Source organism: Pteropus alecto, unplaced genomic scaffold, assembly GCF_000325575.1.
Source record: "Pteropus alecto unplaced genomic scaffold, ASM32557v1 scaffold39, whole genome shotgun sequence".
Taxonomy (NCBI): domain Eukaryota; kingdom Metazoa; phylum Chordata; class Mammalia; order Chiroptera; family Pteropodidae; genus Pteropus; species Pteropus alecto.
In genome coordinates this window covers 9,198,824-9,226,728 of record NW_006443568.1, presented here as the reverse complement: position 1 = coordinate 9,226,728, position 27,905 = coordinate 9,198,824, and the positions used below count along the sequence as shown (strand labels likewise).

Below are 27,905 nucleotides of genomic sequence, written 5' to 3'. Positions count from 1 at the left end.
CCCACCGCTATTGTGCTGGGGAAGATGTAGCTGCCTCTTCTCCAAGCCACCCCTTTGCCTCCGGACTTCTCTAGGGCCAGCAGCCGCCTGACCTGGGGCCCGGGGCCGCGGGCTTAGCTGACTACCATGGGCTCTGTGTCAAACCAGCAATTTGCAGGTTCGAGCTCGGGACTTGTTGGGGACATCCTAGGCTGCAGGGGCGCCCAGAAGCCACATAAGAGGGAGGTGGGAAAGTGTCCCACAGGCTGGCCGAAGGACCCCAAGTTTTTGTGGCCTCCTGCTTCAGGGGCCACCTCTGGAGCAAAGAACCCTGGTGTTCCCGCGGCGTGCACGCCGAGGCTACGGGGGCTGGGGGAGAGAAGAGGAGGGGCCTGTCCGGAAGTCTGTCCCCGGGCAACGTGTTGTGGGAAGAGGAGCAAAACTTTCGGGGCACCGCTGGCCTCAGTGTAAGCTTGGGGAGCGCGGGAGGCAGCCGGGACAGGTCTTTAATCGCCAGCTGCTTGGTAGCTGTAGCCTCCTGGGTGTCCGCCCGCGGGCTGGACACTCGAGTCTCCCTGCCGGGCCTCTGAGAGGGTCCTCCAATTCCGTGGCCCCCCAGCTGAGCGCCCTCTCAATCTCCAGGTGGCTGCGCTAAGGCGCCGGAGGAGGCGCCGGAGGACGCGGCCCGGGCGGCAGAGGAGCCGCAGCTGCTGCACGGTGCCGGCATCTGCAAGTGGTTCAACGTGCGCATGGGGTTCGGCTTCCTGTCCATGACCGCCCGCGCCGGGGTCGCGCTCGACCCCCCGGTGGACGTCTTTGTGCACCAGGTGAGACCGAGTCTGGTAACTTTGGCGGGGAAAGGGATGTTGGCGCGTATATCCAAGGGTGGGCGGATGGACTCGGCTACTGGATTGAGGGAGATCTAGGGCTCTCATTGTGCGTCCCATCTTCGCAGTAGCACCCCAGTTCCGAGTCCCCCTTAACTCCAATGGGACTAGAGTCGGGAAGAGCCGAATATCAGCACCTCCCACTCCCGGGAACCCCTCCGGCTTACCACGTGTCACTTCTTTCCCCTGGGAAGGGGGCAGGGGCAGAGAGGTGACCCCATGTGGCAGAAACTAAGGTTGTATTGTGCTTGCTGGTGGGGGGAGGGCGAGCAGGCCGGCCAGGGAAGCACATGCCCGGGCCATAGCAGGGCCCCGAGCGCCCGTGGCCTTTCACTAACATGTGAAGGGAGCTCCACGAGGGATAGAGGGAGGGAAACTGCTCTGGGATCCAACCCAGGGTAAAGCTGAGGTGAGCGGGTCTCACCCAGGTGGTCACGCAAATCTCATGCCTTGGGGCCTGGGTGGGTTTGGCAGATCCTCGAAGGATCTATTTAGGGTCTTGAAAGCTCCTCTAGGGAACCCTTCTCAGGCACACAATTGACCCACTGGGCTTTTGCTGTCCAGTTCCCACCAGAAAGGAAAACCTGAGGAGCCCAGGCCTTAGATTCCTGGGCCAGACTGGGACGGAGGTCGCAACCCCAAGTTCTCTGTTAAAGCAAGGCAGCACAGTGGGGGTGAAATTCAGTGTCGCAGGGCAGGGGGTGGAGGCAGGCTAGCCTCTGGACCTATTCTCAGCTTGGCATTTATGGCCCCAAACAGCCATTCATTGCTGTGCTAACATTCCCGGCCTCAAGGAGCCAGAGACTTAGATTCCCCTATTCCCTGGCCTCTCCTTCCTGGATATCTTAGGAGCATTCGGGGGGTCCTGGGACACCAGGCACGCATAATAGTCACGTAAAGAAAGTTGCTGCTTGTGTCCCTTCCACCTTTGGAGAAGGTTTGGGGCTGGGCCCAGGAAGGAGAAATTGCTAATCCCAGGCCAAGAAGGTTGGCACCCAGGCCGGGTAGGGAGGGGTTACTTGGGGAGGTTGGCTTTAGGAACTATGGGGGAGGGGAAAGAAGGATGTGAGGATTAAGAGTTGGAGCCTGATGGATGGTATTCTGGAGGAGGAGGGGTGGAGAAGAGATGCTGGGTGGACTCCTTGGAGGCCCTCAGTGAGGACCTAGACTGGGGAAAACTAGGGAGATACAGGATGCCAGTTAAGTGTTCGGCACTTGGGTCACTGGGCTACTTGACTTGAACATCTGCCAGAAGGATCTGCAGCAGGATGCTTACCTATTCCCTTGTTGCACCATTCTTACCCCCATCAGACAAGTAGTTATGACTGGTGACTTTGCCCCCTTTCTCATCTAATTTACATATGTGAATGATAACCCACAGGAAGTAATTGTGGGAGAAAGGAGGGAATTGGCCTCTTTAGATCTATTAAATCACTTTATTACAGGAACCAGCTTTGAATGGCCCTCCTCAGCAGGGTGACCAGCTCCCCTACTCTCCCATTTATCTGATCACAAAGAGATTAAAATCTGGTCTGGAGAGGACTGGGCATCTTCCCCAATTTTGGGAGGCTTGGGATAAGAGACCCAACATTTTCTTGCCCCCATTCCTAAGGCTGCCAAATAGGGAGAGGCTGAGAGGAATTTAGCTCCTCATCATCTAGCTTTTAGGGAACCCTTCTCAGGCACACAATTGACCCACTGGGCTTTTGCTGTCCAGTTCCCACCAGAAAGGAAAACCTGAGTAGCCCAGGCCTTAGATTCCTAGGAATTTAGCTCCTCATCATCATTTAGCTTCCTTGGTCATGTAGAGAAGAAACTTTCCTCCACCCTCAAGGTTCTTTTGACTGGTCTAATCAAATAGATTAGCAAGAGAGAATAACCAAATTTAATACATACATGTGTATGGGAACTCTGCATACATGAGAGAGTCAGACCCCACATGCATGAAAAGGGAACATGCATGAAAGGAGACATCTTGAGCTAGGGATGAGGTGTAAGGTGCCTTGGTGGCTTCAAAGGGTCATTGCAGGACAATAAGAGCAGATGTTTAGTAAATAAAAGTTTGCCCTGCCCTATAGGTGGGTCAAAAGAGGTTATCTGTGATAATTTCTTATGGGCAAGGCCCCTGATTCAAGTTCTTCTAACTGGTTAAGGGAGAGGAAGAAATTTCTTTTGAGCTCACAGCTAAAGTTTCCTTTATCTCAAAAACAATCTGCATACCACAGAGGCATATCTAGGGGTGACTAGTTCTGAACCCCAACAGTGATAACCAAATCCCAGGAAAGGTTTTCCTGAGCAAATGGATCTGTGCCTCAGTGCACTTAACTTTCAGATCAAAAGCAATTGGAAATATCGGGTGACATGGAGGAAAGCAGGAATCTTTAGGTTTGAGAGTGGAGCCAACACCATGTTGTTTCAGGTGGGTTAGTTAGGACATAATCTGTACTTGAGAATCTTAGAATATCCAGGGAAATTCCACGATTGAATAAGTTATTAGAGAATTGAGCTGGGATAAGGAATCAAGAATTTGTTACTACCAACAGTCAGGACAATGACTGAGCTTTACCTGGTAGCTCTTGATAGCACACGGCAGGGGCTTGGGTTAATCCTCAAACTCGACCATAGCAGTAAGTTAGATGAGTGATCCCAGTCCCCGCACTTGAGAAATTGGAAATATCTCTCTAGTAATCTAATGTAGAGGAATTAAGTAGACTTAAGTGATCCTTAAAAATTGTCTTGGGGCAGGAAAGCATTCCCAAAGTGAAGAGGGTAAGACCATTTATTTCTCTTTAAGAAAACTTCCCCTTTGGCTGCTGGAGGTAGGCACCTTGGAGTTAGGGTGCAGAAGGTGAGAAGGGTAATTGTCAGGGAGCACCTTTCTAAGTAGAGAAGGGAAAAGCAATTTAACATTTTCTTTTTCTTTCTCAGGTAGGCCTGCTTGGTTCCCAATACTGTTTACTACTGTTCTTATGCTCCCTTTCACTTTATGCCCCCAGGTGTGAGTGAGTGGGAAAGAAAACCCACCCTGAGCCTTTAAAATAAAGCAAAAGGATTTCTTTAACAATGCTTTTACTCAGCCACAGGTCATCATATCTAGAATTCTCTGCCTGTTCCTGGGCTTAGGGGAATTTAGAATCATAATGGCAGATGGTCAGCCCTTAAATCAAGGTTTCTCAACCTCAGCACTATTGACATTTGACTAGGATAATTCTATGGGCATCCTTCAATTGTGACAACCAAAAATGTCTCCAGACATTACCAAATGCCCCTGGTAGGCAAAATCACCAATTGAGAAACACGGTTATATGGGGAACGCTGGAGCAAGAAAGAGCTAAACTGTCTTAATTTCCTGAGATTCTGAAATCTCTGACCATTTTAAGGGTTTTGACTTAACTTGTGTTTCCTGTGGCTCAACTCCCAAACCCTCAAGATTTGAAAATGAGAACAAGCCTCCTTGCTTTCTCCCACTACTCTTCAGAATCCACGTATTTTTAAAATAGCTCTCTGGATAAAATGCTGTATTAGAAGACTTGGAGGCAAAAGAAGAGTCCAAATTTAACTAAGGGACCAAGTTTGGCTTAGAAAAAAACTTCAATACTGAGAAACTGCTGAAGCCACGTGGCCTGCTTTTTCTGAGGACAAGTGGGGGTGGCTAGAGCAACCTCAGGCAGGGTCTAGGTTGGGGCGGGAAGGGGAAAATTTAAAGGGATCTTTTCCACCTGGTTTATAACATTACTTGGTGCCTCTGCTTACTCAACTCCTGTCCAGTTAGTGATGTACTCGTCTTATCCTCTCCCCTAACTTGTACACTCTGAAGAAAGGGACTAGCTGTCTGGTTTGTTGGTAGCGTGAAGGAATGAATGTGAAGGAGGAGCTCCTTAGGAATCAGGAGTACATGAACAATTTGGAGTCCTTGTCAGCAGAGGTCTTCCTCCTGAGTAAAAGACCGGAAATGGGGAGAGAGTGTTGTTAACTGGTAGCTCTTCCCTTTCTGGATGGGCTGGAAGCCATGGGTTTGGTGGTCATTCATTAAGTTACTTTATTTCCATCTTAATAGGAAAAAACAGATTTAAAAAAGAAAGAATCATTTTGGTTTTTAGGAAGTCGGTAGAGAAGTACTTGGGTTATTTTGAGCATTATGGGGTCTTTTGGGGCCTTTTTCTCTGAGGAGACTTGCTTTCTAGATAATGTCTCAAACAAAGTTGTGCCACCATCCTGAGCAAAGCTTCCACTTTGAGAAACTTGTATTTGGTGACACTACTACTTGCCCTACAAGTAGTTTTCAGTGACTTCCCCCAGGGCATTCCTAATGAAACTATAACATTCTCTTCCTGGAATTCCATGGGTTTTTAGGTTGGGGGTGGGGGAATAAACACCTTAGGCAAAACCTCTACCCCTCCCTTCTTCCTGCAGGCATGAATAGTTATTGCTCTGTGTTAAGTTTGGGAGGTCAAAGGAGGTAGGCAAGGAGGAAGAGAAAACTTTCAAGAATAGTACATAATTAGTACAGACTAATTTTAAATGATCTCAGTGTGGAGTTAATTTAATTCAGACAGGAAACCACAGTCCAAGTAAATGGTTTTTGTGAATAGCACAAGATAATAGGGTTACTGGCTTAAAACTCCAGGATTTTCTCTTCTGCACTATTTGAGTGGGTGGGGGGCAGGGTGAGGAGTAAGCACCCCATCCTTCTAGGGACCCACTCTGGGCAGGGTTCTCATCAGAGTTCAGCCGCCTCGAAAACTCCATCTTGCTGAGAACAGGGGAGATGTCCTCTGGGGAGATAAATCTAGGTGAACACTTGTGTTCACAGTTGTGGACCAGGCAACTCCCTTCCGCTCCAGTCTCCCTCTGGCTGCCTTTGTGCAGACCAGCTGATGAGCAGCACCATCTGGTGGAGAACTCCAGGCGGGAACTCTGGCGGTCCTAGCTATGTCTGAGCAGAGGTGATAGGTCTCTTCCCACTCTCCCTAAGGCATAAACTATCAAACTGCTTCTGGGAGAACTGGTTGGTTTCCTAGCCCCATCAAACCCTCTACTTTCAGGACACCTCAGGATTGAGTCATTAAAATTAATTTCACCTGTTTTTTACTTTTTAAATATGGCAATTAGAAAGTTTAAAATGTCTATGTGACTTGCATTATATTGCGTAGCACTGGTTAATGGAGTCAGGCTAGTTTCATTCAGCCCAGTTCTGCCTTTCACTATGAATTTGGGGCAAGGTGCTTAACCCCTCTGCCTCTATGACCTCAGCTATGACACAAGAGTCAGTAAGGCCTACCTTACAGGCTTGGTGTGACAGTTACATGTGTCGCAACATGTAAAGTGCTTAAAACACTGCTTAGCCTATAATCACTAGTAATTTGGGGGAGCGGAGAGCTTAGTTTGTTCCACAAATGTGTGTGTACTGCTGGGCATCTAGAACTGAGGATATGGAGCTGTACTAGATATTCTTGAGCTGGAATGGTCGAGTGCTGCAAAAAAACTAAGAACCCCAGCTTTGATACCACTGACCAAAGCGAGTATCCTGAAATCCTGACTTTGCCACTTATGTAGAAAAGAGCAGTGTGACCAAAAAATGGGCTGTTTTAGAGGAGGCAGGGACTTCATTAAGCCTGCTTTTACAGATTAAAGAATCAGAGTACCCAACTTTCACAGAGCAAATTAAGGGAAATTCAGATTCCTGTGAGCTTTTTACTCCACATTCCCTGAGTGACCCCTAAGGTCTTTTCTATCTCTAAACTTAATAAAGGCATAAGTGGATGCTGGGATGGGGGAATTTGATGTGGGGGAGGGCTGGAGTAGATAATGATGAGGTATGAAGGGAGCAGAAGTCCTTCCCTGCCATTCAAAAAAATTTTTTAGAGACTTCAGAAGCCGTTTTCTGTCTATTTAAATGCCATCTTCCCCTGCGCCATGTACCTCCCGCCCATCCTCCTTCCTTGAACAAACTGGGAAAGGAAGATAGGAGGTCTGCTTCCTCCAACACCTTTAAAATAATTTATCTGAATGAGTGACTCTAATTCAGGTTCCTGTGTGAACGATTTGACCTAAGGCACGGGAAGGGAGGGGGTGAGATCCTGTTTAGTTCCACCCCTGGAAGCATGGGATGTCGGGTCAGAATGAAGGAAAGATGGCTGCTAGCGGTGACTTTAATAGACCCAGCAAGCTTGACTGGGGAAGAAAAGTGTCTATATGTTTCTAAAATGGTGACCATAACCCCAACGTGAAGAGGAAGGAAGGAACTGATGAATGGTGAATGGGGTGGGGGGTTGCGGGGGATCTGCAGCCTCTGGAACTCCAGGAATCTAACCACCAGAACCAACCAGTGTCAATTCTTTGTTTCCCGGGGCTGGGCTCTATTGGGGGAGCTCAAGCTTTGCCCCTCCCCCCAAAGCCTTTTCTTTTTTGGATGGGATGGGGAGAGGGGCGGGGACCTGCTTTGTGTGTGGTTGGGGCTGGGGTGGGGGTGGTAGCAAGAATTTCTGGCTTTCCTGATGCAGGCCCTGTGAGGCTGGCTCAGTGGGGCTGCATGCTGATTACCTATCTGATAAGAGAGGAATTCAAACTATTTGTTTTAGGAAGGGGCAGAGTGGGGGCAGGGAGCCACCCTTGGAGACCACCAGTCTAAATCTAGACCAGTTATGGCGAGGTGCCTGCAGCGTTTTTTGTTTTTTGTTTTTTGTTTAACTCTTTGAAAGTCTTAAGCAGAACTCAAATCCTCCAGTGATGGAGAGGGTGACTGGTGCGGACTAGTCAATTTCATATTGTTCCCTGTTTATATTATCCTCTTATCACAGTAAGCCTATGAGATATAGATAAAGGAGAGTGTTGTCCTCAGTGAACTGGAGATCAGAGAGGGGATGTTTTTCTGAGTTTCCAGGGATAATGATAAAAACCAGATTTAAAATTCTGAGTCTTGACTCTTGGTTCCCACCGTTACAGTCTGAGGAGGTTGGTAATTGCCACTCATTGAGGATTTAGTGTGTGGCTATGTGTTAATTACTTTTTGAGCATTATTTACAGCACCACTATAAAATTAGTATTTACTCCCATTTTGTAGATTAGCACGGAAAGGAGGGAACAAGGTCCTCAGATTCCAAACCCTTGTTCTGAAATCACTTATCTGCTGAATCACGGCTAGGCCTAGGGGTGTCCCAGGCTGGGAGCTCACTAGGCAAATGGGAGATGCTGGAATTGCCTGGGTCAAGAATGTTCTTGGTTCAGCTCCTCAAGCACCTCCTGACTCACTGGCTTGTCCCAGCTCAGTAAGAGACAAGTCAAATCCAACTTCATATTCAGGGTAGTAACTGCAACATGGAAGGGGAAGGGTGCTTGCACCTTTCTTCAGTGCTTTCATTTCCTGTTTTAATGCTCCACCTCTTCCCTCACATCAACACTGGGGAGGGGGTCCTCCTGGGGGATTAAAAAGAAGTGAAAGCACTCCCAACCTTTGTAATATTTCCATGATGGGTGGAGAAAAGCTACAGATAATACATGAAACATTTACCGAGCACGTATTCTTAATGTTTCTACGTCCACGTGATCTTCATTGGAGCTCTACCTAGATAACCTTGCTGTTAGCTCACTCTGAAGGATCTGAGGCCCAGAGGTGAATGACTGTCCAAGGCCATGCAGCCAGAGATTGATGAACCAGTCTATGTCTGGCACCTGAGCCTATGCTCTTAACCAGTTACCTCAACGGAAGTTTTGTTTCAAGCAATACCATCTAAATTAAGACAAAAGTGGAAGTGATTGAGGGATTGGGGGTCCCAACAACTGGCTTCAAGAGCATGTTTTACCAAAGACACAGTTTGAAATAGTCACCAGCGGCAGCAGAAAATACTCATTCTACTTATTCATGTTCCCTCAAGCCCCAGCTCTAGGTACATGGTGATCCCTTTTGCTTCTCTGATCCTCGTTTTCTATGATAACTACACCTTGTTGACATTTGGCACTCTTCTGATGCTTTACTATAATGGATGGTGTTATGTGGATGGAGGCTATTCTGGGTAGGTCCTGGGAGGGGCTGTCACATCCAGTAATGTGTTGTTGAATCAGTAAGTAGCAAGGGGTGATGGGGCTGTAAGCTTCAAATCAGGAACCCTGATTTCTTCTGACACTGGATTTGCCACTCAACTAGCTATTTTTGAAGGCTGCTATGCTCTTTACAAGTGTCAGTATTTTTAAATTTTGATACAAACGTAGTGTCTTGATGGGATTGTTCCACACATTGTAAATATTTTTTCCTTTAACAAGATAGTCTGATCATTTTTCCAAGGCAAATAATTAAAATCTACCTCTTTGTTCATTAATTCACCTCAAAAATGTGTGAGGCATTACTTAGGCATCAAAATGCATCAGTGAACAAAACAAGAACTTTACATTCTTTTTAATGGCTGCATCATGGTTATTTTTTACTAATGAGATTGAACATGTCATGCTGTCCTACAAAATACCTACTTCTGTGATTCTTTTTTTTCTTACTGAATTATAGTAGCTTTTGGTAGTTTTATCATTCTAATTATCTGTCTTGACTTTTACAGTTTTTTGGTGTGGGTGGGTTTTTTTGTTTGTTTTGTTTGTTTTCTGGCATTTAGATATTTAAGTCCTCTGGAATGTACGTTGCATACATATGATACAAAGTGTACAATTCTGGCTTCATTTCCAAATGGATAGCTAATTTTCTCAATGGTATTTACCGAATTGTTTTTCTTACCTGTTGATTTCTCCCCATATACGTGGTTCTCCTAGTGGACTTTTCCCTTATAAATTACAGACTCATCTGCTTGGGTCATACTGTCTTTCCTCAACTTTCAGCAACATTATTTTTGATATGATTTCAAACTTGGAAAGAGGTTGCAAATACTAACAATTCCCATAAAACCTTCACCCAGAATCATCAAATCTTAACATTTTGTCCCATTTCCATTATTATTTTTTGTTGTGCAGATAGACTTAATTTTTCTCTTCTTAACCATAAGTTGCAGACATCAAGCCCCTTCATTTCTAAATATTTCATTGTAATTGTCAATATTTTTTCCTGTTCTAGGATCCAATACCAGATCATGCATTGCATTTAATTGTTCGGTTTGTTTACTTCAGGCTTTCTTTCATGAACTTGACATTATTGACGTGTACAGGTTTATTATTTTACATTTTGTGATTTTCTATTGTTTTTGTTTTTTGTTTTTTGTTTTTTATAAATGCTATTTAAAATTTTTTTCTTCCATTCTACTTTACTCAGAACTTTGAACGAGAATAGCTGTAAAAAATGTAATGGCATCTGTTTATATGATTGTTTTTGTTAATATAATGTAGCTTTCTTGTTCTTAATTATGGTAACTCTTGGAGTCAGTTTCTTTACTGATAGAATGGAAGTATTACCACACTTGTTCTTCCTACATTACAGGAATACATGTATGCAGGTGTTTTGGGGGGTTGAGGGTTGGGAGTTGGTATAATGATGGAGACTAACATTAAAATCTACCATGTTTCCCTTCCCCAGAGTAAGCTGCACATGGAAGGCTTCAGGAGCCTGAAGGAGGGTGAGGCAGTGGAGTTCACCTTTAAGAAGTCCGCCAAGGGCCTGGAATCTATCCGAGTCACTGGCCCTGGAGGGGTGTTCTGTATTGGGAGTGAGAGGCGGCCAAAAGGGAAGAACATGCAGAAGCGTAGATCAAAGGGAGACAGGTATGGATTGGAAGGTGGTTTGTGTGGGATGGTAGGGATGTGGCTGAGGATGGGGCGAGCTCTCCCAATCTTGCCCCATTTCTTGGACCAGGTTGCCAAAGATAAAATGAAGCCTGTGGTCCCTGGCAACATCTGGATGGTTGGGGTACCTGCCATAGATGTGGGAGGTGAGGAGAGAGGATAGTGTGTGAGAAGGGCACCTAGCTCTTCTATCTGGCATGTAATTTTGCTCGGTGAACTCTAGCCTCAATTGCTAAGTAGGAATAGTGAACCTAACCTCACATTATTTTAGAACTGAAGGAGACCATGAATGTGAAAGTGTTAAGTGGTGAGGACGAGATGGTGTATCTGTACCTGTTGCTTCTTCACTAGGTCTCTAAATGGTTGGTTTCCTTCATTGTATCTCTGTGCTTGAGTAACAGGTACAGTTTTAAGAGTGTGGTAGAGTCTTAACTATCCTCAAAATTGCAATTCCCAGTTGGGGTCTGTGATTTTCTATTCTTGGTATTTTGGTATTTTCAAGTTGTCATGAATCTGAAGATATCATCTAGACAATTACAGATTTGGAAAGATATCTAGTCATATTCCTACTCCAAGAAGGGAAGTGAGTATAACAACTGGACCATGGCCCAAGTGTCCTCACTCAGAGAAAGGCTTCTGATCTCTTCTTAACTCCTTTCTCAATTTTACCATCCTGTTTTGTACTAGGTGCTACAACTGTGGAGGTCTAGATCATCATGCCAAGGAATGCAAGCTGCCACCCCAGCCCAAGAAGTGCCACTTCTGCCAGAGCATCAGCCATATGGTGGCCTCGTGTCCACTGAAGGCCCAGCAGGCACCCAGCTCACAGGGAAAGCCAACCTACTTTCGGGAGGAAGAAGAGATCCATAGCCCTGCCCTGCTCCCGGAGGCCCAGAATTGAGCCACAGTGGGTGGGGGAAGGGGGCTAGCCTTTTGTGATCAGGAAGTTTCAAGGAGCAGGCATCAATCGGCAGAATGGAGAAAGTGGGGACAGGGTGGGTAAGGGGCAGCTGGCACTGCCATGTATCTCAGGCCAGGGTCCACAGCATCACTCCTTCTTCCCTCTTGGCAGGGGCAAAGGAGTGAAGCAAAAGAACTCCAACCATGCTCTATTCAAATGCATGTGAGGGATTTGGGGGAGATCCCTCCCCTGCAGTGCTTTGTCTGAGTCTCCAGACCCAGAATCTCCAGCTTTTGATAGTAAGCTGGATATAGGGATGTTGTTTTCCTTTTAAAGAAGGATAAGTAATATTTCCAATGCCAGAGTGAAAAGATAAAGCATGAGACCAAACTGATGGACCCAACCCACAAATGACTACATTCCATGGGAGGGAATCTCTCAGGGGTAAGGCAGGGTTTTTCCACATCTTGTCATCACATAACCCACTCTTGGGATAGGGTGCTGAGACTGTCCCAAGCAGTGAGTTGTGACGATAGGCAAAAACAGTGGTTAGGGGAACGGCTGCAAACCTGCTGCTCCTAAGCTCACTTCCAACCCATTCTGGGCCAATACAATTTTATTTATTTGGTCCCTTGGATAACTGCACCTTGGGTCCCACTTTCTCCAGGATGCCAACTGCACTAGCTGTGTGCGAATGACGTATCTTGTGCATTTTAACTTTTTTTTCGTAATATAAATATTCTGGTTTTGTATTTTTGTGTATTTTAATCTAAGACCCTCGTTCCTGCACTGTGTTCTCAGGTACAAGAGCAATCTCAGGGATAAGTGGACAGCAGCTCCGGGTCTGCACAGTAGGAATATTTTTTGTTGTTTTATCACCAGGGAAAACAGCTATTTGGAGTATATAGCCTATTGAACTACCTCATTTTTGCCAATTAGAGCTGGCTTTTCTGCCATAGTGTCCTCTTGAAACCCCTCTACTTTCAGTGTTTCGTGGAAGACTAGGTTGGCCCCATGACTTGATCTACTGGAATATTAGAAATTAGTCTGAACAGGAATGGGTGGTGCAGAGGTTAGGAGAGGCCGAGCCAGGTAAAAGGTGCAGAGGGGAAGCCAAGATTAGGTAAGGGTTGTCTATATATGTATAATAAAGGATTCCTGTTCCAGACCTCTAATTCCAGGGTTTGGGATTCACTTTACATACCAGATCCATCCTTCACTGGATTGGGCTAGGCCTGCCATGCACAACGAAGTGTGTATGTGTCTGTTTATAAAAATATATCTATATATATAAGTTGGTAAAGACAAGTTTTAAGAACAGTAACTCTGTACCCATCTTCAGCTGCCCAGGGATGGATATATGAAGCAAGGACTAAATTCCTTAACCTTTAAAAATTCTGGGCTTTTCCTCTTTGGCTTCCAGAGGGACCGTAAGTGCCCAGGGCCAGTGTCCTGCCCTACCACAGTAGTGGTTAATGTCGTGGTAGCTAAAGGAGAAAAGACGGTTTCGTTTACATGCTGTGAGATCACCAAACACCTACCTCTCTGTGTTGAAACGGGGCAAATGCAATAGAACGCATTGGGTGATGTGTGTCTGATCCTGGGTTCTTGTGTTCCCCCCCTCCCCCCCCACCCGCCAGTTGCTGCCCCCTCTGGTTTTGTATTTGTTGGGCTTTGTGGGACTTCACGAGTAGCTGATTTGGTGATTGCTAGGTGGCCTAGTTTGTGTAAATATAATGTGTTGGTCTATCTCAATGTTCTTTTGGGGTTTTATTGTTTACAAACTTCTTTTTGTATTGAGAAAAATAGCTAAAGCATCTTTGACAAAAGGTTCTGCACCAGGCAAAAAGGGTCTGAAAGATAAGCTTGGGGGATCCCTCTTGAAGTAGGGGTCTTGAACCATCCTTTCTTTTGTTTCCCCTACCCCTAGTTCTTACTTTGAACCACATTTTCTGTCCTAACAACTTGACGCCTACCCTATCTCGCCCCCTCCCTCAAGCCCACATGCTCACGTACATATATTTAGTTTGGTGGAGTGTATCCCCAACTCTTAAATTTTGTGCAAAAAAAACCTGAAGAAGCTAAGAATACTCCATCCCTTGTTCCAATCTCTTGCATCAAGACCATTCCTTGACATGTGATTCATGCCAAACACTTAGATTGCATATTCAGTTAGATCAAGCCTACTTTATTCTCTAGTCCTAGGGTAGAGAGAAGCCTTCCATTTTGAAAGTGGGGTTGGAAGACCAAGAAAGGGAAGATGAATGTATATCCAAGTCACTCCGGAACTTTTATGCAGGTGTAAGAATCTTATGTCAAAGTAGCCACAAGATTGTTTAATAGGAGACGGACGAATGTAACTCCATGTTTACGGCTAGAAACCAAAGCTTTGTGTGAAACCTTGAATTTATGGCGGGGAGGGAGGGTAGGAAAGCATGTACCTGTCTGTTCTTTCCCTGATTCCTTCTCCTCCTTTCTCAACTGCAGGAGACTCTGAGCCCCCTTGGGCTTTGGTGATCCCCATCACTGGGGACTGTTTATTTGGTGGTTGATTTTGCTGTGCTGGGTACTGGCATCTGCTATCATTTTGTAACACACATGCTGACCCTTTCCCTTTCCCTCTTTTCCCTGGGAAAATAAAGACTTATACTGAAACTGTCATCTTATTAGATATTTAGGGTGCTTTTCTCTTCCCAAAATTCCCACCTTCTTGGATTGGGACACAAAAGTCACAGAAGAATCACTTAAATTTTCTGTTCAGCCATTTTGTTAGGAATGAATCTTTAAAGTTCAGTCCTCTTAGCACCTCATTACAGTGGATTTTTGTTTCTAGTTAAGGCCTCTTGTCCCTTCCTTGGAAGCTGCCACATTCAGGAGGGGATTAGGAGCTTGGCATGCATAAGAATGGGGTTGCTTGTGCCACTGGCTGGGATGAAAGGATGGGGCCATGCCTTGGGGCATGAGACCCTAATACTTAGTCCCTTGCTCCTCAAAGCCCTTTACAAATCTTAATTAACTCCCTGCAGCACCCCAGGGAGGGAAATAATGTGGAACTGGGGAAATTGAGGCCAGAGGAGAGATACACTGACTATCTATAAACACGTTAACATTTTATTGGAGACCAAGTTTGCTAGCCTACTAATTAACATTGTATTTTTAAACATCTACTCCCAAAGGGAAGGAGAATTTTAAAAGGGAAAAAACTTGTTTGGAGGCATACCACCTATTACACAAAGTGCACAGAAACATTAGCAGAACAAGGGTAAGAAGTTTCATACATCCACTCCAGTGACTTTGTACCAGTCTTCAAGCTCATGTTGGAAGCCAGCTAGGCTGCAGCTTCCCTTGGTTGCATGCAAAGCAAGAAGGAAGGAAAAGTTTAAGACTATTCTTGGCGGGCGGCGGCAGGGGGGGAGTGGGGCGGTGGTTCATCTCTAGGGCTTTCTTTGAACATGCCTGGTAAAAGCAGCCCTTTCATCAGAAAGTGGAAGATAGACTGCAATCCAAAGTGAGAAACTAAAAGCAGGTTCTTTAAAAATTGTAAAGATTATTTTGTTCACTTGCTGTTTTGAAAAATTTTTCAGTGCTTCAAATTCCTAAAACAGTTTTCCACAAAGGTTTGGTACAGAGCTAATGCCCTTGGTTTTTCTATCAGTTAACTGATGGCCTTTCTTTTATTTATAATTAGAAGTCATTCTTACAGCAGAGCTCTTTTTGGCCTCAATCCTGTTTTGAGTTTTTTAGGTAGGTCCTGAGAATCTGCAAATCCTAAAATCTGAGTTCCTTACATCAGCACAAAATGAATTGATATCAGGTGCGTTTTACCAGGGCTAGGAAAAACCGAAAGGATTAGATCCACTAAGACAATAAAAGTCAAAACAAAATTAAAGACTTGTATCAAGGCTCTAAAGCCCAGTTCTAAGGCCTTCCGCAAACGGGACGTTTCCTTACGCTATTTTCAGTCCTTAAACTGCCACCGACCGCTAAGAAGCCCTAACATTTATAAGGTAGAGATCCCCGAATTTCTGTGCTGTAGCGCAGCCCGTTTGAGAAGACACAACCTGTGGATCTACCGACCCCTCGGATCCGCCAAGTGGTCTCGACCCCGCCTTCCCCCGCCGGGTCCTCAGCACGTGGCCTAGAGTCGGACCGCCCACCACACGGTCACGTGAGCGTGCTTTCCTCCTGGCACCCGGGAGTGCGAATTGCAACCCGGCGCACTCGCGCCGCTCCTCCTCCCGTTCTGCAGGCTCAGAGCAGGGCCACGCCCATCGGGCGGGAAGGGACGTATCCCGGCGCCCAAGGATGACGTATTCTTCCAGCGCCAGGCGGTGAGGAAGTGTTGACCCACAGAAGCAGTTGGAAGGCGCCTGGCGGAGCCCAGCAGGTGTTACGTTCAAACGGTGAGCGAGAGGAGACAGGTGACTGGACGGGGAGGCAGCCATGGAAGAGACAAAGGGGACAGTGGAAAAGACAAGTGAGAGGGTAAACAATTGGGAGACCACCGAAGTAGGAGGTAACGGCGATGACAACTGAGGGATTAGTTTTACTGGGAGATAGAGGGTGGGAAACGGTCTGGGAAAGACGGAGAAGGAAGAAGCGGGGAAGGATTGTGGTGTAGGCACTATGATGTGGCAGGAAGTAGACTTAGATGTTCAGAAAAAGCCAGTGCAGATACCGAGGAAAAGGGGAAGGGAGCAAGGTCCACTGAGCTAGGAGAACCAAGGAAAGGCCTCGACCTCAAAAGTCCTATTGGCTTATTTATACATTCTGGGTGCTGAAAGATTGGAGGCTTAGACTAGTGTCTTTGGATTCTAATGCTGGCTTCTCTCCACAGTCCAGGTGAATCTCTACAAGTCAGCTGTAGCTGTTTGCAAGCCTTAGGGACTTATGATTCACTTTCTTGTTTATCCAAGGTTTCCTGGCTGGTATTTTCTTATTCTGGGTTTGTCTTCCACTTGGGCAAGAACTATGTCATGGATCAAGGAAGGAGAGTTGTCACTGTGGGAGCGGTTCTGTGCCAATATTATAAAGGTGAGCAGTGGCCTACAGTACTAGTTGACCTCCTGGTCAGTCGGGTAATTTTATATCAAAAACTGTTATTCAAATTGAGTAATCCATGATGTTGAGTGGAATTTATCAATACAAGGTAACTTCCAGGTCTGCATTTCTGATAGATTATTGTCCTAATCCTAACATTTTCAGGAAGCCCACGACCTCCTAATAGCATCATTGGTCAGCCTAGACTGTTAGGTCTTCCTTATAGAGAACTGAAATTGGTTTCCCTGGAACTTTGATCTATTATTCCCAGTGCTGTCCTCTGGATTTAGATAAAATAACATATCTTTCTTTGATATAGTAGCGCATAATGGCTGAGCTTGGGTTTTGGGGGCAAATATGAACAAAGATCCTATTCTATCATTTATTAACAATATAACTTTAAATGATTGCTTTGAAGATTAAATGAAACATACATAGAAAGCATTCTGCTCAGTGTCTAGCAGTTCCTAGTGACTACCATTACAGGGGCTGTCTTTTGACCATGCGAAGACTATAATCAACGTATTTCCTATACCCCCCCTTGCTTCCCCAAATCTTCCATAAGCTTTTTCTCTAAGTTTTACAACAATATTATATCCTCAGCATATGACAGGTTTGAGATTGAAGCCAGTCAGCTTGATTTTGCTTTTCAGCCACAGACTGTCAAGTAGTGGGTAGCAGTGAACTTATAAGTCAGTAAGTCTTATACCCACTCTCACACTCACCAAGGGTCCTCAGACAGGCTAGGATGTGGAAATATCTCCTCAGGGAACCACTGCAGTCATGTGTTGGGAAGAACAAGCTGCATGACTTGACTGGAATTTTTTTTAACACCTACGTGTCGGGGACAAAAGTAGAAAATGTTGGAGAAGTACAAGGGAAGCAGTCTGTGAAGAGCCCTCCAGCGAGGGAAAATAGGCTAAGAAGTGGATTTTTGCTGTGGTAGACAACTAAAGGCTGCCCTAGGCCAGATAAGAAGTTTTATTTGGCCCTCAAAATATCTTCTGTTTGCTTTGAAATGGCTCCTGACATTTAAATTTTTTATAAAAATCCAGACATTTGGCATCTCTTGTAAAATTGGAATATCCAACAACATTAGGCCCCATTGATGTGTGTCAGCAATTGGATAGAACTGAGGTATGAATGCCTCTTTATGTGGAGGATGCCCTCTCCATTTGACCACACCCACTGATATCCTTCCGGGGCCTTCCAATTAGAGACTGATGAAACCAAGGTGTTGGTTAAGATCATATGGGTAAAAGATGAACCTCAATTTGAATCTCCACTTTGCCTCCTACCTATATGACTTATGCAAGTCTCTTGACTTCTCTAAGCCTCAGATTTTTCACCTATAAAATGAAGATGATACTATACACTTTATAGATTTAAGGTGATGTGTAAAAGCCTAGTATATTGCTTAGCATGTAGTAAGTGCCTAATAAATATATAAATAAATAAAAAATGCATAATACCCATTTATTGAGCTAAGAGCACAAAATACCCAATACCCTTCCTTGGGGCTTTTATCATCTAGCTCAAGCCTATCAACTTGGAGTATAATGTTCCCCTTAGTCACTGAAGAGTATGTGATGTTTTTATCATTTCTCTTCTTATTTTACAGGCAGGCCCAATACCCAAACACATTGCATTTATCATGGATGGGAACCGTCGCTATGCCAAGAAGTGCCAAGTGGAGCGGCAGGAGGGCCACTCACAGGGCTTCAACAAGCTGGCTGAGGTGGGTGTGGGTGGCAGAACCCAAGGTAAACAGTCTGTAGAGAATTGGATTATAGCTAGAAAATCAGGCCATGAGTTTGTTGTGGTTTGAGAATGTTTTTATAGCTGTTTATTTTATTGTGTGTTTCCTAGCTATAGGTCTCTTACAAACATTAACAAAAATTGAATCATTCCAATGACTCATCACAAAATATTAGAAATAAGAGCAAAATTGCCTCCTCTTACCACTTCTAACCAGTCAACAGTTTATATTTTTCTGTGTCTCATCCCATTCCTTATAACATGTTTTAATATGACTTAACATTTATAAAATTGCATCTATAGCTTCAATATCTTTATTTTTACTTGACATTTTTGCAAATATTTTTCTAGGTTGATAGGCTTTTCTAACTATGTTTTAATGATTGCAGAACATTTTATGAGGATCTGACATAATTTGTTTAGCTGCTCCACTATTATGGGACATTATAAATAGTACTATTTTAGAATAAATTCTACAAAGTGACATTTCTGGAGCAAAGATGGAGTGACTAGCCTTCCTAGTTTGCTTGAGTCTGAGGGCTTCTCAGGACACAGATCTTTTAGTGCTTAAACTGAGAAAAGAGCCAGACAAACTGGGATACTACTCTAAACAAAGGTCATGAACATTTTATGGTTTTTAATACATATGTTGCAAAGTGGAAAACATTAAATCTAACAGTAAGGATAGACTATGTCAGTCTTTGTGAAACTAACTTTAAGAAGAGTAGGAATGTGGACTGTAGCTTCTTGGCACAAGAACATGGCCTGATGCTAGAGCAGTGATTTTTTTTTTTTTTTTTTTGCTTTGAGCAAGTGGCCATGGGATTCTCTCCAGTACTGTGTGGAGGTGTTTAAATTTGTTGACCCCTAGCGTCTCTTTTGTGACTAATTAAGAGGCAGTTTGCCTGGTGCTTAGGAGCTTAAGCTCTGGAGTCACTCAGAACTCATTGTCACCGTTACTCTGCCATTTCCTGGCTCTGTGTCTTGCATAGAGTTATGTAGCTTCTCTTTGTCTTAGTTTCTCCATATGTAAAATAGGAATAGCGTTAATCTCTACCTCAGGAAATTATGTGAGGATTAAACAAGATGATACAATAAAAACATGTGGCACAGAACCTGGCATAAAGGAAGTGCTCAAAAAATTGAAGCTGTTGTTTTTGGCATCTGTATTGACCAAAGTCAGTGGTGGGTTCCAACCCAGATGTGCCAGCCAAGAACCTCTGTAGCCCTGAGCCTACTCAGGTGTAAGATTCTCACTGGTAATTTTCATAAGGTGGCAGTGAATTGGTTTGTGTATATGTCTGAAGGGATTAGTGTTAAGACAGGGAGCCTAGAGGTTAAAGGTAAGGGATAGAAGACATTCAGATAGACTAAAGAAAAACTGAAGAGCTGTCAGTATAGATAGCTTCTGTCATTGTAGAACTTCATATAGTGGATTCATACAGTAGAGTTGTGGACTTCTGACACATTTCTTCAATTCTCTGAGCCTCAGTTTTATCGTTTATAAAGTCGGTATGAAAACAGTAATGCCAATCTCGGGGTTGTTTGAAGAATCAGTTGAAATAATACATGTGAACATCCTTTGCAAACTCAAATGCTGCACAGCTGTGCAGTTGTTGCTTTTATTCTTATAACCTGTCAGCCTCTCAGTCTACCAGAATAACAAAACTATGCCATGAGTAATAATACCTTGTGTTTTTATATTGTTCTCTGTCAGGAATGGATCGTGATGTCCTACAGTTAAAGAGACTTAGGCATGGAGAGATTAAATGATTTGGCCACAGTCACATAGCAAGTGCATGATGGAGCCAAGACTAGAACCTAGATCTTTACTCTCTCAGGGAAGAGTTCTTTCCAGTAGACCACAGTGGTGTCAACACAGTAAAATTCATTAAATTCAAGTTCACATTTTCGGTTTCTCAGGTGGTGGCTTTCTGCATATTTGGTTCATTCTTCTTACAGAAGCACTGTGTTATCCTAGCTTTATCCAGGTTTGGGGAGGAGAAAAGTCCATCTCTCACCTCCAGCAATGAGCTGGGGCCAAGGCATCCCTTATTTCTCTTCCCACTCTTCCTTGTACCCTAGCTCCTTGTCTTCTCCCTTCTCAGACTCTGCACTGGTGTCTGAACCTGGGCATCCGGGAGGTGACGGTCTACGCGTTCAGCATTGAGAACTTCAAACGGTCCAAGAGTGAAGTAGAAGGGCTAATGGATATGGCCCGGCAGAAGTTCAGCCGCTTGCTGGAGGAACAGTAAGATGCTGTCAGAGGGGAGAGTGTATTCCACCACCACCTCCAGCTTTACCCTAACTCTCAACTCTCTTATCTGAGGCTTATTTAAGGAACTCTGAACCCTTTTAATGTTCGTCAGCTCTCTTTGGTGGCACACATGGCAAGCTAGTTTTTTTTCACCCCCAAAGGGGACATTTATTTGAGGATAAGGAGGTATTTCACAGAATTCAACGACAGGTACAGCCAGCCTCAACCAAAACTGAAACCAGGATTGAAATCCATTAGGTAGAGCTTCTTTGTACACTTCCTTCTCTCTGAGGACCTGTGCTTCACGAGAGCAGCCCAGAATGAACTAAACCCTTTCATTAGCCCATCTTAGATCAGATTTCTACCCCAGGACCGGTAAACTGTGGCCAGGGGAGAAGAATGAGAGAAAAATTGAAAAAGTCATTTTCTGCTGTGTATCCATCCCTAAAAAGTTAATATACTCTCCTGCATGTTCTCTTGAAAGGAATGGGATGATGCATAAGGCCTTTTTGGGGAAGAATCAGTACCATTCTTAGCTGTCATTAGGTCTAAGCTTAACTTAGGGATCGGAGCCAGAAAGAGGCAGAGAAGATTGATAGAGCTTATTTGTTTTAAAGTGTAAAACTCTCTCCAGCCAGGACTGCCCAAAAGTCTTCATTACAACCATTCTCTGCTCAGCTCCTCCCCACACCAGCACCAGGAAGATGAGAGAACAGATTGCCTAGAGCTCCCGTGAAGCTGAGCCTAGCACTTCTGTCATTTCTGTCCGTGTGTAGGTCAGGGTGGTGGAGAGGGTAGGCAGGCTTCTCTCTGTCCATATTAGAATGGTGAGACTCTGGGCCATAGACAATGCGCCCTGGCCCTCAGCAGAGCCCATGTGGCTCAGAGTTCACACCCAAGGGGCTAGAGATGGAGGCATGGGGGCACATTCTAGGTTTTCAGACTCTTCTATATTTCACACTCTTCTTACCTTTTTAAACTGCTCATACTTTGTGTCAGGCCCTGAACTGAACATGTATTCTCATTTAATAGTCACATTATCTGGGTCTATGGCCATGCCACCCTGAACGTGCCCAATCTCATCTGATTTTGAAAGCTAAGCAGGGTCGGGCTTGGTTAATACTTGGATGGGAGACCACCTAGGAATACCAGGTGCTGTAGGCATTAAATAATAATAATAATAATAATAATATTCACATTATCTTGTGAGAAAGATATTATTATCCCAATGAGAAAAGTAAAAATCGGAGAAGTTTAGGTGTGATCTTGGGTCACACAGCTATCAGATAGGCAGAGCCAAGACAGACAGCATCTTTCTAACTCCAGAGATAGGCTGTTGTCTACTACATTGTACTCAGAGACAGGAGGCAATCTGAGTTTCTGAAAGATCAAAATGCAGTAGAGGTGCTACTGAGATTGCTCTAGTCAGTCAGTAGTAGAGAAATGGTCTTAGATTATGAAGTTCTGGACAGAGCAAGAAACCCTAGCCATGGTTTTCCAACAATGTGCCACAGAACCCCAGAGTTCTAGGAGTGGGCATGCAAAGAGCCCAGAGGGAATGGGGTATAGGGTGCCAGTTCACATTTAACTATTTTCTATCTTGGGCTTCTGTTTACAATTTGAAGAAAGAGTTCTTTGGCTAAAAGAAGGTTGGAAAACCAGTGGCCTAGTTTAGTTTCATCAGTTGGGAAGCTAAACTCTAGTGAAGAGAAGAGAAAGGCTTGCCCATGGTCACACAGCAAGCTAGTGGCAGAGCTAGGGCTCCAGACACCTCCTCACCAGGGCTTTTGCAGCAACTTCTACATTATAGACCTCACTCGAGTCATACGCCTAGTGCCTGAGAATAAGCACTTTTGCCTTCTCTGTCTTAGTCAGCACAAGCCAAAGCAGATCGTATGGCAAGGATGGTTATCAGCCCAGTTTACAGGGTGAGGAAAACTGAACTCAGAGAAGCTAAATAGTTATGCAAGGTCACCTACTCAGCAGTAGTACTAGGACTTGAATCTAGGTATTCTTATTCACATTTTGCCTTGATTTGAGTATACATTTGTTTACTATAGTTCCGGTGGGTTCTCAAAAATAGGTGATTAGATCTTGCATCACCCTTGAAGAAATGTGGTTGGGTGTTATAGGGTGGTTAGGCTGTGGATGTGGCCTTCCGTTCTGGATCAGGTTTCTCCAGGACTTGCCGGATACCCCCACCTTACAGTATATTTCTTGTTATTAAGTTCCTGTTTTCCAAACATTAGTTGTTCAGTTTCTCCATAGCATTCCCAGGTGAGAGAAGTTGGTTGGGTGACAGTGAATCATGTTCCCCATTCAGTTTGGGAGTTACTGTATGGAGGCAGTGTAATGTCATGATTAGGAGGTCAAGCTCTGCAACCAGACTCACTAGGGTCAAATTCTAGCTTTCTGCTCCCAGCACTCTGATCTTGAGCAAATCACCCAACCTCCATCTGCCTCATTTTCCTCGCCTGTAAAAAAGGAATGATAACGTCTGCCTCCAACGTTAGTGTAACTATGGAATGTGTTGATGTGTGAAGACTGGTTAGACCATTTTCTGGCACTTAGTAAAACGTATAATTAATGTTAGATGTCACTCATCATATTTTGCCAGAAGACACAAAGGTAACCAATAATACAGCTTCTGCCCTTGAGCAGTTTATTCATTTGTCAAAATGAGACAAGCATAGCACAGAATATGTAAAATGCAACTTGCCAACAAGGACACATGAGACGGTCTCATATGCGGGTCCTCAAATCAGACAGACATGGGTTTCAGTCCTGACACAGCACTTGATGTCCATATGATCTTGGGCAATCTCTGTCTAACTATCCCATCTGAGCTCAGTTTCCCTCTATAGAACGGGGAATGTGGTGAACTCCTTTCAGAGTTGTTGAGGGGATGCAGTGAAATAATATGGGTAGGACAGTGCCTGACACACAAGAAAGCACTCAAAAACTGGTAGTTGTGTATCATCTAAGCACTCTGTTCTCCAGCTCAGCAGGTGCTTTGTCCCAACCCTGCCTCCTTTCCCCCAATCAGGGAGAAACTGCAGAAGCATGGGGTATGTATCCGGGTCCTAGGTGATCTGCATTTGTTACCCTTGGATCTCCAGGAGCTAATGGCACAAGCTGTGCAGGCCACTAAGAACTACAACAAGTAAGTTTTCAGATTTCCCGTTGGGGACATGTATCAGTCTTTGACTCCCTGCTAGCTTGAGGAAGAAAGACATCCTGCCTTCCTTGGTCTGCATTTGATACGGAGGCAATGAGGGGGTGGTTTGGGATGCTTAGAGACTTCCTCCTTTGTCTTCAGGGCAGACCAGAGATGGTTCTGCAGCACCATGTTGTATGTGTGTATACTCACACGTACAGTTTCTCATCTTTTCCGTCACAGGGGAGGGCATGGGAATGCAGCAGGCCTTATCCCTGCCTCTGAAGACAAATCCTTCAAGAAATTATTTTTCTGTCCCACTCCTTTAACCTACAGATAGGATGACCTTGGGAGATTGTGCAGATGCAAAGGGGAACAGAGTTCATTTCATTTGACTTTAAATATATATGTTTGGCAGTGGATTTGTTTTGCATTAGATTTCCTTCCTACTGTCCTTTGCTTGTGCTAATATCACAGTGGATTCACTTTCTCTGAAAGCTGTTGGCAGTAGAAAGGGAGAGGATAGGAGAGTAATAAAGGTCATTTAGTATTAAATTACAAAACTAATAAAATGTTTATTCCAAGAAAACCCAGAAAACACAAAAAATTCATAATCTGGCCTTTCAGAGGTGTCCATGGTTAACATTTGGTGTATGTCTGTTCTTCCAGAGAAAGAATGCTCTGGAGTCAGTGATTCCAATCCTTTGACCCTGTCCCACTTTGGTAAATTATTATTTTCTTCCTCAGGTGTTTCCTGAATGTCTGCTTTGCATACACGTCCCGTCACGAGATCAGTAATGCTGTGAGAGAGATGGCCTGGGGAGTGGAGCAAGGCCTGCTGGATCCCAGGTATCCCTAGTTGTTTAGCATGGTAACTGATACAGAAAACAGGCGTGCACCAAACCATGATATCCCTCCTAAATCACATACTTGGGCCAGAAGTCAAATCAGGCATGCTCGTAGAAAGATTTGGGTGTGGGGTGGCACCCCACATGTAAGAGCTTAGTATTGGCTTATATCAGCCAATCTCTGCTCACAGCATACCAAGAAGCCCCAGAAAAACGGCATAGCAGGTAGGAACTCTGTGGCATTTGATAAAAAAATGAGTCCTTCCCAGCCCTTTGGCAATGTTTTCCAAGAATGTTTTTCAGGAATGCACTTTGTTGGGGTATAGTCCTTTAGATCTCCCAGGTTACAGTTTCATGCAAGATTCAGGGATTTTTCAAAAAGAAAAATTGTTCATCATTAGCAACATAATGGAATCCTAATTGTTAGAGCTGGGCTAGACTTTAGAAGCCATCTGTCTACTCAGTCCCTCTCATATTATTAATGTTACCTTTGATAATATTAGTAAATAATAATAGTAATAGTAAAATAATAGTAGCAAAAAGAAATAACCCAGGCAGTCTGTTATGTTCTGTATTTTATTAAGTCATTAATCTCATGTGTGAGATTCGAGTCTTTTCTCTATTTAATAGGTGAGAAAGCTGAGCTCAGCATTAAAGTGACTTTCCCAAGGTCATTCTGCTAGTAAGTGCCAGAGCTGGGACTTATATCTAAAGCTGTCTGATTCCAGAATCCTTGTCCTTTACCTCTATTATATGGGATCTTAGGACCCAGGAATTTTTCTGATTTCCTTTCTCAGGTATAATTCGATTTACCTGGGAAACGAAATTAAAAATTAAGTTAATAGGTGAGAATGGAATTAGATAAAAAGGAAAGTGGACAATTTTTAAGGCTATTTTATGAATCTTTCTCCTCTCCAACAGCTGTGATCATTCTGTGCCACATAGTTCATTCATTCAATTAATTATTCATTCAACAAATGTCTTTTAAGTGCCAACTAAAGGCCAGGTGCATTGCTGTATGTAGGGGATACAATGGTAAGAATTAAGATTATACGAATTAGCATAAAATTATAATGGTAATAAATGCTATAAAGGCATTGGCGCATAGTATAACAAGAATTTATAAGAGCAATAGATCAGGTAGGGAAGGCTCCCCCAAGGAAATGATAAGTGATCTAAGAAGGAAGAATAAGCAGTAACTGGGGAAAGAGGCAGTAGTGTGAGGAGCTTGTTGGTTGCAGAAGGACCGTTGGAAGGCTCTTGTGATAATTCAAATGCAGAGTACCTGGAAGGGAGTTGGGATGTGGTTGTGGTGGTAGAATAGATTGAACAGAGTACAAGAGCTATGAAGTAGATAAAATCAAGGGGACTTGATGGACTGACCCTGGGCAAGGGGTGTGTTAAAGGTGACTCCAACGTTTTTGACATACAAAAACAGTGGATAGTGGTGCCCTTCACTGTGCTAAGGAATCCTGAGAGAGGATCCAATTTGAGGAAGAAGATCAGGGGTTTGGTTTAGGATATACTGTAGATGTTAAACATAGATGTCAGGTTGACATTTGAGAGAAGACTGGAGATACTAGTACAGAGATCATCTGTGTGTAGGTGGCAAAGCGAGGGCATGAGGAAGCTAAGGAGAGCCTAGAATGAGAAGAGAGGGCCTAGAATGGAGTTTTGAGAAACATAAATTTTACTGGCTGAGTAGAGGAGAATGAGCCTTAAGGAAAAAAGAGAACAACCAGAAAAGTAGGAAGAAAACCAGGCAGTCAATATTACGGAAGCCAAGAAAAGAAAGAATTTGTTTATGTGGATTAGCGGGGACATGGGCACTGGTGGGAACAACAGCGTCAGATGCTGTAGAGAGGTCAGTTAAGATGTGGATTTAAAATTAACTATTGGGGAAAAAATTAAGATACTAGTTAAGTTGGTAGAGCGGGGACCAAGCAAGAAGATGAGATATGTAAGATGAGGGTTATATAAGTAGATGCAAGTTCTTGGCTTGGGGAGTGTTTTCACAATTATTTATTATATTATTGTGCTTTACGATTAATGCTTTATATTATCATTTTTACAGATGAAATAATATCATTGAATCTTGAATAATGTGGAGGTTAAGGGTACCGACCGCCCATGTAGTTGAAAATCCGAGTTTATCTATAGTTGACCCTCCGCATCCATAGATTCCTAACCATGGATCAAAAATACACTTGACCGGGAGGGGTGGCTCCATAGTGTAGTTGTTAGCACATCTGCTTTGCAGGCAGAAGGTCCTGGGTTCACACCCCAGGTGGAGCCATGGATCATACCTCGGGTGCGCCAGGCCCCAGGTGCACAACACGAGCGTGTGGGAGGGGATGCCCCGCCTTCAGAGATCCAGTTCTTAAGGGGAAACAGCAACATCTATTCCATGGGTCAGGGGTGGAAGTGGCGGGGAATTAAAGAGGGGGGAAAAAAAAATACACTTGACCTTTGAACAACGCAGGTTTGAACTGAGCAGTTCTACTTATATGTGGAATTCATCAACTGTATATTAAAAATAATAAGGGATAAATGCTTATGTTATAAATAAAGCTATTTTTATTTATTTTCTAAATGCCTACAGCACCTTGTCTTCCTAGGTGGTCTCCCATCCAAGTACTAACCAGGCCCGACCCTGCTTAACTTCCGAGATCAGACGAGATTGGGCACGTTCAAGGTGGCATGGCCGTAGACTATAAAGAAAGCTATTTAGCAAGCAGATTTAATATACATTTTCATGCCTAAGACTAGAACTCTGATCTTGACTCCCAGTTCAGCATACTTTGTACTCACATCACATTACAATAACCCTGACCTTTATCTTCTTTCTGCTTCTTGCCCAGGAAGTTGTCCCATATCCATTTTCTCTGTCCTGCATGGTTTAGTAACTTGCCTTTGTGGGGTTAGTCATGCAGACGTTGTTGGGTTGGCCATGGTCACCAGGGTAAGGTGGCTGGTGTCTCAGCCCACAAGTGCAGGAAGCTTGGAGTTTGGCTCAGACTGGGGTAAGCAGGGCGTGAGGTGGTGCTCTTTACATTATTCAAATTTAGACAAATCTACATTTATAACAGAGTCAGTTAATTACAATTAAGCTCTACTCTTGAAGTAGCTGGAATTTTCTTACTCTCATTACCACCATCCAATTCCTCATTTTCCTTTTTTCCAGGGTATATTTTTTTTCTAACATTCATATTAATGTTAGATTGATTTTTGAGTCTAGAATTACAGAAAAGAGATAAGGTTGAACATAAAGGATGGTTAATAAACTCTTTCACTGAGTTACTGTGAGCAGGTCACTTGACCCCCTGTGGGCCTCTAAAAACAATAATGTAAATAATAATAATTG

General features: G+C 44.1%; 2 protein-coding genes and 2 pseudogenes across 3 annotated transcripts in view; 3 read left to right on the top strand and 1 right to left on the bottom strand.

The window, feature by feature from the left end:
- The first annotated feature begins 18 nt into the window (after nt 1–18).
- On the top strand, nt 19–12,605 carry LIN28A (lin-28 homolog A). The gene is made up of 4 exons (XM_006924387.2): nt 19–157; nt 622–806; nt 10,375–10,559; nt 11,268–12,605. Exons 1-4 carry the CDS (start codon nt 127–129, stop codon nt 11,479–11,481), a joined length of 615 nt encoding a protein of 204 aa, XP_006924449.1. The 5' UTR covers nt 19–126; the 3' UTR covers nt 11,482–12,605.
- A 3,167-nt stretch (nt 12,606–15,772) lies between these two features.
- DHDDS (dehydrodolichyl diphosphate synthase subunit) overlaps nt 15,773–27,905 on the top strand; it is a 23,268-nt gene continuing 11,135 nt past the window's right edge. For both annotated transcript variants that reach the window (XM_006924386.3, XM_015599000.2), the window contains exons 1-6: nt 15,773–15,884; nt 16,398–16,515; nt 18,143–18,259; nt 20,388–20,530; nt 23,583–23,699; nt 24,441–24,542. In XM_006924386.3, coding sequence (XP_006924448.1) covers nt 16,453–16,515; nt 18,143–18,259; nt 20,388–20,530; nt 23,583–23,699; nt 24,441–24,542 — 542 coding nt within the window. In that variant the 5' untranslated portion in view covers nt 15,773–15,884; nt 16,398–16,452. The remainder of the gene's footprint in view (nt 15,885–16,397; nt 16,516–18,142; nt 18,260–20,387; nt 20,531–23,582; nt 23,700–24,440; nt 24,543–27,905) is intronic.
- On the top strand, nt 21,582–21,700 carry LOC112473091 (annotated as a pseudogene).
- Nucleotides 27,135–27,253, bottom strand: LOC112473070 (annotated as a pseudogene).

Coding starts and splice junctions, on each gene's coding strand:
- LIN28A (XM_006924387.2), top strand. CDS start 127: ATGGGCTCTGTGTCAAACCAGCAATTTGCAG. Junction 158..621: donor GTCAAACCAGCAATTTGCAG/GTTCGAGCTCGG, acceptor CTCAATCTCCAG/GTGGCTGCGCTAAGGCGCCG. Junction 10,560..11,267: donor CGTAGATCAAAGGGAGACAG/GTATGGATTGGA, acceptor GTTTTGTACTAG/GTGCTACAACTGTGGAGGTC.